Source organism: Nomascus leucogenys, chromosome 13 (genome assembly GCF_006542625.1).
Source record: "Nomascus leucogenys isolate Asia chromosome 13, Asia_NLE_v1, whole genome shotgun sequence".
In the NCBI taxonomy this organism is placed as follows: domain Eukaryota; kingdom Metazoa; phylum Chordata; class Mammalia; order Primates; family Hylobatidae; genus Nomascus; species Nomascus leucogenys.
The window spans coordinates 103,886,833-103,899,204 of NC_044393.1; the positions used below are offsets into that span (position 1 = coordinate 103,886,833).

Genomic DNA, 12,372 nt, shown 5'->3' on the forward strand with positions numbered 1-12,372 from the left:
TTGTATATCTTCTTTGCTTCTAGTTTTAGTCTCTCAAAAAAAAGTGGGTTGTCATTTTGTTTCTATATATGCTATATATATCCTATATATTTTTCATATAGAAGATATGCTGTCTATACATGTATTTTCTACATGTGTCTTCTCTGGAGAATATGTATGCATACATACTGCATATATTCTAGATAGAGATAGATAGTTGTCTGTATATTCTGGGTATCATTCCATTGGGAGATAATTTCATATTACGTATTCGTACTGTAAATATTTTCTCTGAGCTTGTGGCTTGTGTTTTCATTTTCTTTTTTTCTTTGAGACGGAGTCTCACTCTGTCGCCCAGGCTGGAGTGCAGTGGCATGATCTCGGCTCACTGCACCCTCTGCTTCCCAGGTTCACGTGATTCTCCTGCCTCAGCCTCCTGAGTAGCTGGGATTACAGGCACGTACCACCACACCTGGCTAATTTTTTATATTTTTGGTAGAGACAGGGCTTCACCACGTTGGCCAAGCTGGTGTTGAACTCCTGACCTCAAGTGATGTGCCCACCTTGGCCTCCCAAAGTGCTGAGATTACAGGTGTGAGCTACCATGCCCGGCCTCATTTTCTTAAATATGTCTTTTCATGAGCAGAAAATTTTAATTTTGTTGAAGAATTTTGTGACCTTAGAAATCTTTGTTTACTCCAAAGTTATTATCTTGTTTTCTTCTGGACACTTTACAGTATTAATTTTAGTTAAGATTATGATCTGTCTCAATATGTGCATGTGTGTGTGTGTGTCTCTGTGTGGTATGAGCTTCCATTTTTTCCATACGTTTTTCTAATTGTTCACCACTATTTGTTGTAATGACTTTCCTTTCCCTTTGGAGTGCCACAGTGCTTGTCCTGACAGTAAAATTAGGTTTTAGTCTCTTTCTGGTTCTTGCGTTGTTTTTGTATCCTTATATCAGTACTATACAGTCTCGATTACTGTAACATGAAAGCATGTTGTGTAAATCCACTAATTTTATTCTTCCTTTAATTATTTTGTCTATACATGGTCCTTTGAATTTCTGTATAAATTGTGGAATGGACTTGTGAATAACTACTTAAAAGTCTGGTTAGGATTTTAATAGAGAATGGATAGTGTTTTTAAATCATATTGGGAGAAACTAACATCTTAATAATCATATTGCCTGTTAATAATGACAGTTTAAAAATTCTTCCTTTTCAATCTATATCTCTTTCTTTCTTTCTTTTCTTTCTTTCTTTCTTTTCTTTCTTTCTTTCTTTCTTTGTCTTTCTGTCTTTGTCTTTCTCTCTTTCTTTCTTTTTCTTTTCTTTCCTTCCTTCCTTCCTTCCTTCCTTCCTTCCTTCCTTCCGTCCTTCCTTCCTTCCTTCCTTCCTTTCTCCCCTCCCCTCCCCTCCCCTCCCCTCCCCTCCCCTCCCCTCCCCTCCTCTGTTTTGTATCATTGACCTCCGGTACTCCGTGACTAGAAACATTCAGGACAGACGTTCTTGCCTGTTCCTGATATTAGGGGGAAAATGTTTATTTCATCATTAAGTATGCTAGCTGTACGTTTTTATATCATATTGAAGAAGTTCTTTTCTATTTTGAGTTTGCTGGGATTTTCTTAAAAATCAGAAATGGGTATTGAATTTTGTTGATGCTGCTTTTTTGCATCTATTGAGATAATTATATGGCTTTTATTCCTTATTGTGAATTAAATTAACTTAAAAAAATGATAAACTATGTTTCAGATTTTATTTCCATTTGACTGGTTTTTCTCTTCATGGCCTCTCATTGGTCTAGGACCCAAGCCACGTACCCCATTTGTTGTCTCTCCATTCCCCTTTGTTGTGTGACAGTTTCTTAGTGTTTCCCTGTATTTCATGACCTTGACAGCTTTAGGAAGTGCTGGCTGAGTATCCTGTACGATGTCTCCCAATCTCGGTTTGCTTGACGCTTTTTTCATGATTAGCTTGAGGTTGTGGATTTTGTAAAGAACACTATGCAACCCTTGTGCCACTGGGCACATGACATCCACAGCGCCCCGGCAGCGCCCACCCTGGTCATTTGGGTCAGGCAGTGTCTGCCAGTTTCTCTTTCCTTATTCAGTTCTTTGGAAACAAGTCACTAAGTCTAGGCTACCTTAAGGGGATGGGGTTCTGGGGAGAGGGGAGGAAAGGAACTTAAGCCCCACCTCGTGGAGGAGGAGGAGGAGGAGGAGGAGTATCTCCATAGATTTGGAATTCTTCAGGTAAGATTTGACTGATTTTTGAGTGTTAAATCAACCTCATGTTTCTGGATAAACCCCACTTGGTTGTGATGTATTAACCTTTTTATATTTGGTGAGATTCCGTGTACTTTTACTTTTAAAAAGGATTTTGTTTCTGTATTAATGAAGGACACTGGTCTGTAATTCTTTTTCTTCTAATTTTTGCACAGTTTGCTTAGTCTTTCCAACCCATAAATTTTCACTGTTGGTAGAATGACTTTCATTTTTATTTGATGATGTATCAATTATTCTATCAATAAGCATTAAAAACTTAGTGAACTTTTTGTAAGCAATGTTTTCTCTTTCTCTCGCACTCTCTCTGTCTCTCTACATATATATATATAGACTGTGTGTGTGTGTGTGTGTGTGTGTGTGTGTGTGTGTGTGTGTGTTTGTGTTTTAGAGAACTACCCATTGTTTCTGTTTAGATTTTGGGATAGAATATTGAATTTTCTTTCAGAACACTGAGATCATAGTTTCATTTCAGAATTAGCTGGAGAACTTCAAAATATATACAAGTCTGAGTATCGTTCCCTCTTTGCTTTTCCAGTTCTTTCTACATTTACAAAATAAAGCCTAAGTGGACCTCTGTTTTTTTAAGTACTTTGATGGTGATTTTCATATGCACTATGTATTAAGAATTAAAAATAAATCTTTCAGGTTTTCACAATAAGTCAGTAACTAAAAATCAAACCTTTGACTATTTTTGGCAATGTCTATAGTGAAATGAAAAATTTACATGCACATTTAAATGTTTACACAACATAATCTTAGGATAGTTTGATTTTTGTGTTGTAGCAGCACACTACCCATCAGTGGAATGTAGCTTGTCAATGGCATGCTAGGTAATATTTGTTAAAAATTATACAGAAGGCCAGGCGTGGTGACTCACGCCTGTAATCCCAGCACTTTGGGAGGTCGAGGCGGGTAGATCACGAGGTCAGGATTTCGAGACCAGCCTGACCAACATGGTGATACCCCGTCTCTACTAAAAATAGAAAAATTAGCCTGGTGTGGTGGTGGGTGCCTGTAATCTCAGCTACTCGGGAGGTTGAAGCAGGAGAATTGCTTGAACCCGGGAGGCAGAAGTTGTCGTGAGCTAAGATCGCGCCACTGCACTCTAGCCTGGGCAACAGAGCAAGACTCTGTCTCAGGGAAAAAAGAAATTATACAGAAGGTCAACATTTTGGCAGACAGGTTAATTTTCTAAACCATATGGTCAAGGGAGATGGATATTTTAAGCCCCGTATTTAGAATAAGAGACTGAAGAATTAAGTCTAGCTCAGTGAATGTTGTCAAATGGTCTGCAGTTGAGCAAGTCGTATCAGCCGTGTTTGGTGTCTGTCAGTTTAGTTTCCCTAATCTTTGATGTAGTTCAAGGATTAACTGAGCCCCAAGATTTGGACCAGAAGTTTGCATTCTAGGAAGGTTCCATCACTCAAAAATACTCCTTGTGCTATCCTTTTGTGGCAATACCTTTCCTTCTTTCCTAACTACTGGTTACCAGTGTAATTTTGTTCCTTGGAGAATATCATATAAATGGAATCATTGCAGTGTATAACCTTTTGAGATTGACTTCTTTTACTCAGTATGATGATGCCTTTATGATTTTATCCCTGTTACATCAATAGGTCATTCCATTTTATTGTGAAGTGGCATTCTGTGGTTTGGATGTACAACAGTTTATCCGTTCATTCATTAAAGGACATTTAAGTGTTTCCAGTTTTAGTGATCCTGAGTAGAATAAACATTTTCCTATAGGTCTATTTGAACATAAGGTATCATTTCTCTAGGGTAAATATCTAGGAAGAAACAATTTTCAACTCATCTTTATCCTCTTTAGATTTCTTAGATGGAGATTTGGATGCAGAATAAGCTATATTAATTTCAGTGCTGTCTTGTTTTACATTAAACTTATTTGGAAAGTCTTTGAACTGTGCTTACAGTTGCTAATAGTTGAATTGAAGATGACTTTGTAGAATCTTTGCTTTGTTGGTAGTGATTTCTTTTCCTCCCTTTTGGCCTTGCTACCCTACTCAGTGTAGTCTGTGTACCTGAAATGTTGGTGTCACCTGGGAGCTTGTTAGAAAGGCAGAACCCCAGGCCCCACCCTGCATCGGCTGAGTCAGAATCTGCTTTTCAACATGATTCCCACTGATGACTGGGCATTGAATTGGAGAAGTGCTGCTCTAGAGCATCATGGGAGTGGAGAAGAGGCGTCCTGAGGAAGCTGGCTTTGGTTCTGTTGGAAAGTATGGTGCAGCACGTACCTTGCAGGCATCCATTCTGATTTCAAACACTCAGTAGTACAGAAAAAATGGCATCAAACCAGCAAAAATCCTGAGATTTTGGTACTTTAAAATTCTGCAGTATGCTGGACGTCAGCATACTGAGTGGGGGTGTTGTAACTGTCAGGCTTAAGGTGAAAGTTGTAGTTTACGGTCGTCATCTGCTCTTCAGGCATTTGCGCTCTGGAAGATCTTTCTCCACTGGGAGGATTTATAGTAGAGTGTGTGCATTTGTAGTTGGTCTTTTTACATAGAAAATACTGAAAACGGCAAGAATATAAAATGATTGTGTCATTGGTTTGTTTTCATTTTTTTCTTGTGCATTTTCTAATAAAGTTCACTGTTACTTCTATTAAGAGTAAATAACATTTGCATATTACAAATCATGAGACTAAAGGAGCAAATATATTCTCCTTACATTGATAAAAAGTATCTAAATTAACCTTGCTCTTTCTAGGTACTTATTTTATGTCTAAGAGTGGGTCACAGAGACTGATCTGAGGTGAGAGGTGATTCTTTCACTAGGAACATGAGTGACACTTGGCAGTAAGAATTGTCCACAAAGAAATTACTTTTAATTTGGGCTGGGGTTAGGGAAAATTTTTGTAGGGAATACTGATATAATAAAATTTCAGATAAAAGCTGGTTTTAGTGAAGACATGACTGAAGAAAAAAAGTTTCTCCTTTTCAATAGTCTCAGTCAAAGATGGTGATAAATTAACTCTAGACAGTGAGATTGAAGTAAAAAGGAGTGAGAAATGATGAAAGAATTTTGGAGGCTGCATCAGTACAACAGCACATTTGGACTGCTTGTCTGGCAATGAAGGGGAAGGTAGGTGGGGTCAGGAGTTATAAAATGTTGAGCCTTTAAGTTACAATAAACTCATAGAACTTTAGTGTTAGTTTAATTAATTCATTTAACTTCACTATGACCTGTATTAAACTCAAAGCAATAAGTCCAGCAGGAATTTTTGGAATTTGTTTATTCTCAGACATGTAAGCAGCAATGATGTGTGTGTAGGACTTTGTCTATTAATTGCAAGCAAGAATTTGACCTTTTTTTTTTTTTTTTTTTTTTTTTTTTAACATTAACTGTTAATGTTTAAGGTTATTTTCTCCTGGAGTCAGTTTAGGGCTTCATGTGGCCTTTTAACAGGACATTTTGCAGTATTTTTTACAACTTAAATATAAACAATTAAATATTTTAGCATTCTTTAATATTTAATTCAAAAGAATATGAACTTACTGTCCTTCTTTTTTTGCCTTGTGTGTCTGCAATGTAGGGAGGTATGGAAACATTGGAACTTCAAAAGGACATCAAAGAAGAATCAGATGAAGAAGAAGAAGATGATGAAGAATCTGGACGATTACGTTTCAAAACTGAAAGGAAAGAAGGAACAATTATTAGGCTCTCAGATGTAACTAGAGAGAGAAGGAACATTCCAGAAACTTTGGGTAACTCTTTTGCCTGTCTCCCATCCTCCTTCACTCTCATTTCAACTTCCTCCATAGTATTGTTGTAATTAATCAAAGTAGGCAAAGAAGGTTGACTAGGTAATTGTGGCTGCCATCCGGAGAGTGGCTGGACTTTGGAGTGAGTGCTGTTATGGTACTGTAAAACTCATTCTTTAAAATCATTGCTGTTTATGGATTTAAAATGCTTGAATAAAATGTTCAAGATAATTAAAAAAAATTTTTTTTTTTTTTTTTTTTTTTTGCTGCTCTTATACATACTATGAGGTTCTGGCTGGTCTTGAAAAGGTGGCATGGGGATGGTAGCTGTGGGGCCATGTTGACCCTTCCCAAGACCCTGAGGTTGTCAGGACGAATTCTGGACAAGACTGGTTTATATTTTGTACCTTTTAGTGTCTTCGTAGCTGTCTTTTTTTTGTGTTTTCTGCAGTTCCTCTGATTTTAATGAGACAGGTTGACTCGTTTATAGAAATAATCACTCTGAGCAAAGCTTGCTATGTGAAAGGTCTACTACAGACCGCTGCTGATTCACAGAGACTTTTAATAGTGACCCTACCCCTCATTATACAGTGTTTTTCAATGTCCACTGCAAAGAATAAAGCAGTGATTCCAAATTTGAGTGAGCGTCAGAATCTCAGAGGACTTGTTAAAACACAGATTTTGGGACCTACTCCCAGCTTCTCTGATTGATTAGATATAGGGTAGAGCCCAAAAAAGTTGTATTTTTTTTGTTTTGTTTTTGAGACAGAGTCTCGCTTTGTTGCCCAAGCTGGAGTGCAGTGGCACAGTCTTGGCTCATGGCAACCACTGCCTCCCAGGTTCAACTGAGTCTTCTGCCTCAGCCTCCGGAGTAGCTGTGTCTACAGATGCACGCCACCACGCCCCGCTAGTTTTTGTATTTTTAGTAGAGACGGGGTTTCACCATATTGTCCAGGCTGGTCTTGAACTCCTGACCTCGTGATCCACCCTCCTCGGCCTCCGTAAGTGCTGGGATTACAGGCGTGAGCCACTGCGCCTGGCCTAGAAAGTTGTATTTCTAATGAGTTCCCAAGCAGTGCTGCTCCTGCACTGGTGCTTCCAGAACCACTGGGATATTGTCCTTCTAAGGAGGAGGGCAGGCAGGAGGGCGGGAGGACACGGGCTCTGCCTGCCATCTGGTCTTGGTCTAGATAAGAATCAAGACTTACCTTTCATGATTACTTTTATTACTTTTTAAAACCATTATTCATAGTCGTTTTTTTGTCCAGAACATGAGCCTGATACGAATTCTGTGGGAGGACACTAAGCTCCAAAGATGCACGAGTTAGCAGTAGTCAACCAATATTATCTTAATTTACTAGGCAAGATTGTTCAGAGAGATTCTTCTAGAATCTTTGTTCTCTCTTTCTTTGTGGTCTAGTTTACTACCACTCCATCTTGTGGCCCAAGATTTCCCTAGACTTTTTTCAAGTTATGATATGAAGTTGCCAGTTGAGCTGAAGCAAATTTCTTAGAAGCATCTTTAATTTCTAAGAAATAGAGTCTGGCATTGGCCTTAGGTGAAAGATGGAGCAAAGGTCTTAAAACAGAAGGATGGGAATAAACAAAATACGTCAACAGGAGGAATTGGTAATATCACAGAACAGTCTACTTGAGCAGAGACATGTCAGTCTTGGCTTGGGATGAGATGAACAAAGGAAAGCTCTCCACACCTGGCAGAATACTAAGGAATTCTAAGGGCAACCCACAGCCACTACCTGGAAGGTATAAAGCTTCCTGAACTGGGGAGGGATGGAGGAAGAGAAGGAGTAGTCATCACTACTGCTTCTTTTGTTGGGTCTTGTTATCTGGGCTGTGGCTTTGGTTACATACATCTAAAACATGATGTATAAAAGCATAGTCACTGAGAACTCCCCAGGTAGCTACAAGTTCTAAGACTATTAATTCACTTGCTAGACAGCATTACAAATGGGGGCCTTTCCCCGACTCTGTAGTCTGCTCCCTGTCGGCCGGCTGTGGATTTCGTGGCTCGTCTTCCCTCTTCTGTACCACCCTGCCCTGATTTGTGGTGCCTCTCTGCCTTTCCCACCTCCCTGGTTTCCAGCTGTGTCATCTCATCCCTGTTCATTGTGCTTCCACCCAGCCACTAGTAACATCCTTGTTCTGCAGTGATGGCCAGCTTGCATGTGTGCTTAGTGTCTATTTCAGTCCTGCATCTCCTTCCTCTCAGGACTTTCCCTCATTTTGTTCTTTCCAAGGTCATTGACAATTTCGTGTATTTAAATAACTTGTATTAAATCTGTTTTGCTTTTTAAGGCATCTGGCAACTTTATGTTCATGTAATTCTGGGACAAGAAGCTGGAAAGGTTGGTTTGTGGTGGGCAAGTCCTCTCCTTTGAATTATGGGGGAAGAGTATGAGACTCTTAGAGGCAGAGTAGCTATAAACATATGCAGCTTGACTAGTGACCATTCTCGGAAACAATAAAAAAGCACTTAACTGCATTTGTGTAGAATGTGGTTGTTTGGCAAGATGATAGGGCAGGTGAAACCATAGTTAAAAGTACCTTTTTCTGTTCTTTATTACTTAAGAAAGCTTGGTGCTTGGAAACATGAGTTTCAGATAACTGTAAAGTTAGGATTTTTCCCAACACAAAGGAGGATTTTTCTGTCCATCAAAAGATTGGTTTCCTAAAAGAGTGAATTCTCTTGTTACCTTCAGCACCTCCCCCCAAATAAAAGATGAATTTTATATCTGAGGAAATACATATTGAAAAAGAGATAATGCCTCAGTATTTGGTAAACTAGACATTTGAATACATTTTTACACATCAGTTTATTTGTGTGCTCTTAGAGATCAAAATAAAAAAACCTGAACAGTCTCAGGTTCTCTGTAGAAATAATTGCATTTATTTGATTGTGTAAAGCTGTTTGCCTACTCTGTAATGGGATTAAAATATTTTGCCACCAGAGTACCTGTTGTCTTATATGAGGTGTACTTTTTTTTTGTTTTCGCTGATATCATCGTTAGGGTTGAGAACACTTCATTCTTTAAAAGGGAGAATCAAGTGATGCACTGGTATCCCCAATTTCTGACTCTAAAAGTTTACATGTGAAACGACTTCTCTTCCAAGCTAGGAGGGAGTTTTGGTTACTTTTAGTCTTTTTGCACATTCACATCTCTGTGAAAAACATTCATACATATGACAGCCTCAGCAGTTAAGGAACAGTTTTATGCACAGTTGTTGATTGGTATTTTGAATGCAGATTGGATTAGAAGTAGAATTCTGGGCTTTCATCTAGGTTAAGATCTTAATTGACTAGCTTTTTTTGCTCTATCAGGATTGTGGAAATTAAACCTTACAGAAAAAGATTTGAGTGACAGTTTTCTCAGTTTTCCCAAGGATGGTACAGAACTACATACTTAGGAAATAAATTAATTCATTACATACAGAGGATGTCATAGGGTGTAAGTGCTGAACTCCCTCCTGGAGCTCAGTTGAGCCAGGCTACAGAGCAGGCATGTGTAAGGAATGGTTCACTGTGAAAATGCCTGTCGCCATTTCTGAAGATGGTGTCACTGACCAGTGTCCCCCAATTGCCAGTCCTGCAAGTTGAGAGCTCTCTTTTCATCTAGGAGGTAGCCCTTGGATTGCCTTAGAAAGCAGTGTAAGCCATAAATGAAAGACTGCATTTATTTTAGTTAGAAAGACTGCCTTTATTTTTAATTCATTATCTGTGAGTAGGCTTCCAGGTTATTTTATTTTAAGTTTCATTGGCACATGTTACATGTTAAGTTGTTTTTTATTGCTGTAGCCTGAAGAACCTGCTTGTACACCCACAAAATATTCTCTTGAAATAATATCATTAATTTCAGAGGATCTGTGGGAAAGAGATCTTTCTCGGTAGTAACAAACAATTCAGAATTGCTAATGCCAGCAGTAGCTCACTGTTTGAGGGTTTATACTTAATGGTCCTTGTATTTGCAGGGCCTTTAAAATTTTCTTGATTCAGTTGTCTTTTAAAAAAATCTCAGACTATCATTTGTTATTTTTATTTTGCCAAATTGTGTGTTCTGTATGTATTTCAACTATTATAAAATTATTTGCATGCAAATATATTTTTCTTAACATTTTAGAAAGGGACAATGCAGTGTAAAACTTTGTTACACTGAGGTATGTATCTCTTTAGAATCTGGACATAGTTCAGAAAACACTTAAAGGGAAATTAACATTTCAGTTGAAGTTACAAATGTAATTTCCATCCTGTCATATTTTGGTGACCTTTTGTGACAGCTTGTCTCAATTGGAGGAAAGCATTTTTACTTGCTGATTAAAGATGTCATTTGAAACCATTTTATTACTGAGGATAGTGAAATTAATCTTGACACTCAGAACCACTAGAAAAATAATTGCTGATTCACTGCGTAAAATGTGTGTGTGAACTAATCATGTAGTCAAGATTAGAATAAAAGTCTATGCTGGTTAAGAAGAGATTAAATTTTCTTTCAAATGGGGTCTAGTTTTATTTGAAGGGGAGAGGAGTACCACAGAAACAATTTCAAGAAAAATGTGGCATAGAGATTTTGGAGGAGTTTGGAGATGATGATGGGATCCAAGGTAGAAGGTAGACTCTGGTAATACTGAAAGCTTACCCTTGGCTGGGGAAGAAGGCAGGAGAAGGTGTCTTGGTATACTCAGTGACATTTTCAGAAAATGTGGCATAAGATCTGTTGTCCCAATTTAGCTAGTGTTGTAAAAGGACCATATGTGGCTAAATCATTTTCGTTTCCCTTTAGGAACCTAGAAGAATGTGCCATCTGAAGTTTCTTAGGGCCAGTGCCCATGTTTTCTGTATCCCTAAAGCACTGGGCAGAGCAGCGAGCAGCTGCTGGACACTCCACACGTGTTTGCATGAGTGTTTTCTCATGTGACTTTGCTCTCGTTTGATTTGGCTTCTGTATCAGTCTGCATGCATATGAGAAGGCTTCACAGTAAAGTTTTAAGAAAATAAATACGAAAAATTGAAATGATATGTATTAAATTGAGTTTTTTATTCTTTATTAAATCAACTTGACTTCGGAGTGAGTTCATTAATAGTTCTGTTTTTAAGTGAGAATGATCAGAAATTTGTGTTCTTGCGTCTATGTGCCATCGTATGCTATTAATACTTCTACTGGCTTCAGTAAGAAAATCATACTGCTGTAGGACTGGTAGAGACAGCTTCTGACTGATGTCATGCACCATCAGTAAAAGGTGTGACTGCAGGCCGGGCGCGGTGGCTCACGCCTGTAATCCTAGCACTTTGGGAGGCTGAGGCGGATGGATTGCCTGAACTTGGGAGTTCGAGACCAGCCTGGGCAACGTGGTGAAACCCCGTCTCTACTAAAACGCAAAAAAATTAGCCGGTGTGGCGGTGTGCACCTGTAGTCCCAGCTACTTGGGAGGCTGAGGCAGGAGAATTGCTTGAACCTGGGAGGTGGAGGTTGCAGGGAGCAGAGATCACGCCACTGTGCTCTAGCTAGGGCAACAAAGTGAGACTGTGTCTCGGGGGAAAAAAAAAAGGTGGGACTGCAAAATGCCTTGTAGTGTGAGGGCAGTGGTTAAATTTCACTTCAGCTTCTTTTTAGCCTCAGTCAGCACATATCAGTGGTCTCAAATGAAAATAATTTAAAATTTATTGTTAACACTTGCATTGTATCATAAAGGAAAGCCTGTTCTTTTTTATCAGATCTCACTGTGGGTTGTGTGTGTTGCTGGTTGTATCATACTTGCCGCTGCTAGTTGAGTGTTTACTGCGGGTGAAGCACATGCTGTGGCAGAGTTTCATTGTCACATCATTCTTTCCTGTTCTCTCCCTAGACCTCCAGTTTGGGCTCTCAGAAAGTAACTAACACATACACATTTTTTCACGTAGAGCTTTCAGCCGAGGCCAAGGCAGCATTGCTTGAATTTGAAGAAAGGGAGCGACAGCATAAACAAGGACGCTACAGCTCCAGGCGGGGAGGACGGCGAGGAGGTCCACTGATGTGTCGTGGTGTGGGGGACCAGAGAAGAGAGAGCACCGAGAGGGGCAGGATGAAGGACCACAGACCTGCGCTGCTTCCTACACAGCCTCCTGTCGTGGTAACTTCAGATTTTCTTGTAGTAGCCCTAGAACTTTAGAACAAATGGCAGTAAGCTTTTGTGGGTATCCTAGTATACATTTCTCTCTTCTTAGTCTGAAATGAAAGGTTAGTAGCAGGGGTAAGGGCTGAAGTTTCTGCTTTATAGTCTCATGTGATGTTGCATATAGTCTTAGAAATTCAGCACTCCAGTCATCTGGTAGTAAGAAATCATCCTGTACCACAGATACTTCCAGAGGAGGAATTAATAAGTGACCTG

At 39.2% G+C, this 12,372-nt stretch overlaps 1 protein-coding gene across 5 annotated transcripts in view; it reads left to right on the forward strand.

Moving 5' to 3' along the window:
• The window catches only part of RBM33 (RNA binding motif protein 33), a 138,542-nt gene that overhangs the window by 50,923 nt on the left and 75,247 nt on the right, over positions 1 to 12,372 (forward strand). For all 5 annotated transcript variants that reach the window (XM_030826282.1, XM_030826285.1, XM_030826283.1 and 2 more), the window contains exons 6-7: positions 5,823 to 5,994; positions 11,906 to 12,114. In XM_030826282.1, the coding sequence (XP_030682142.1) occupies positions 5,823 to 5,994; positions 11,906 to 12,114 (381 nt within the window). The remainder of the gene's footprint in view (positions 1 to 5,822; positions 5,995 to 11,905; positions 12,115 to 12,372) is intronic.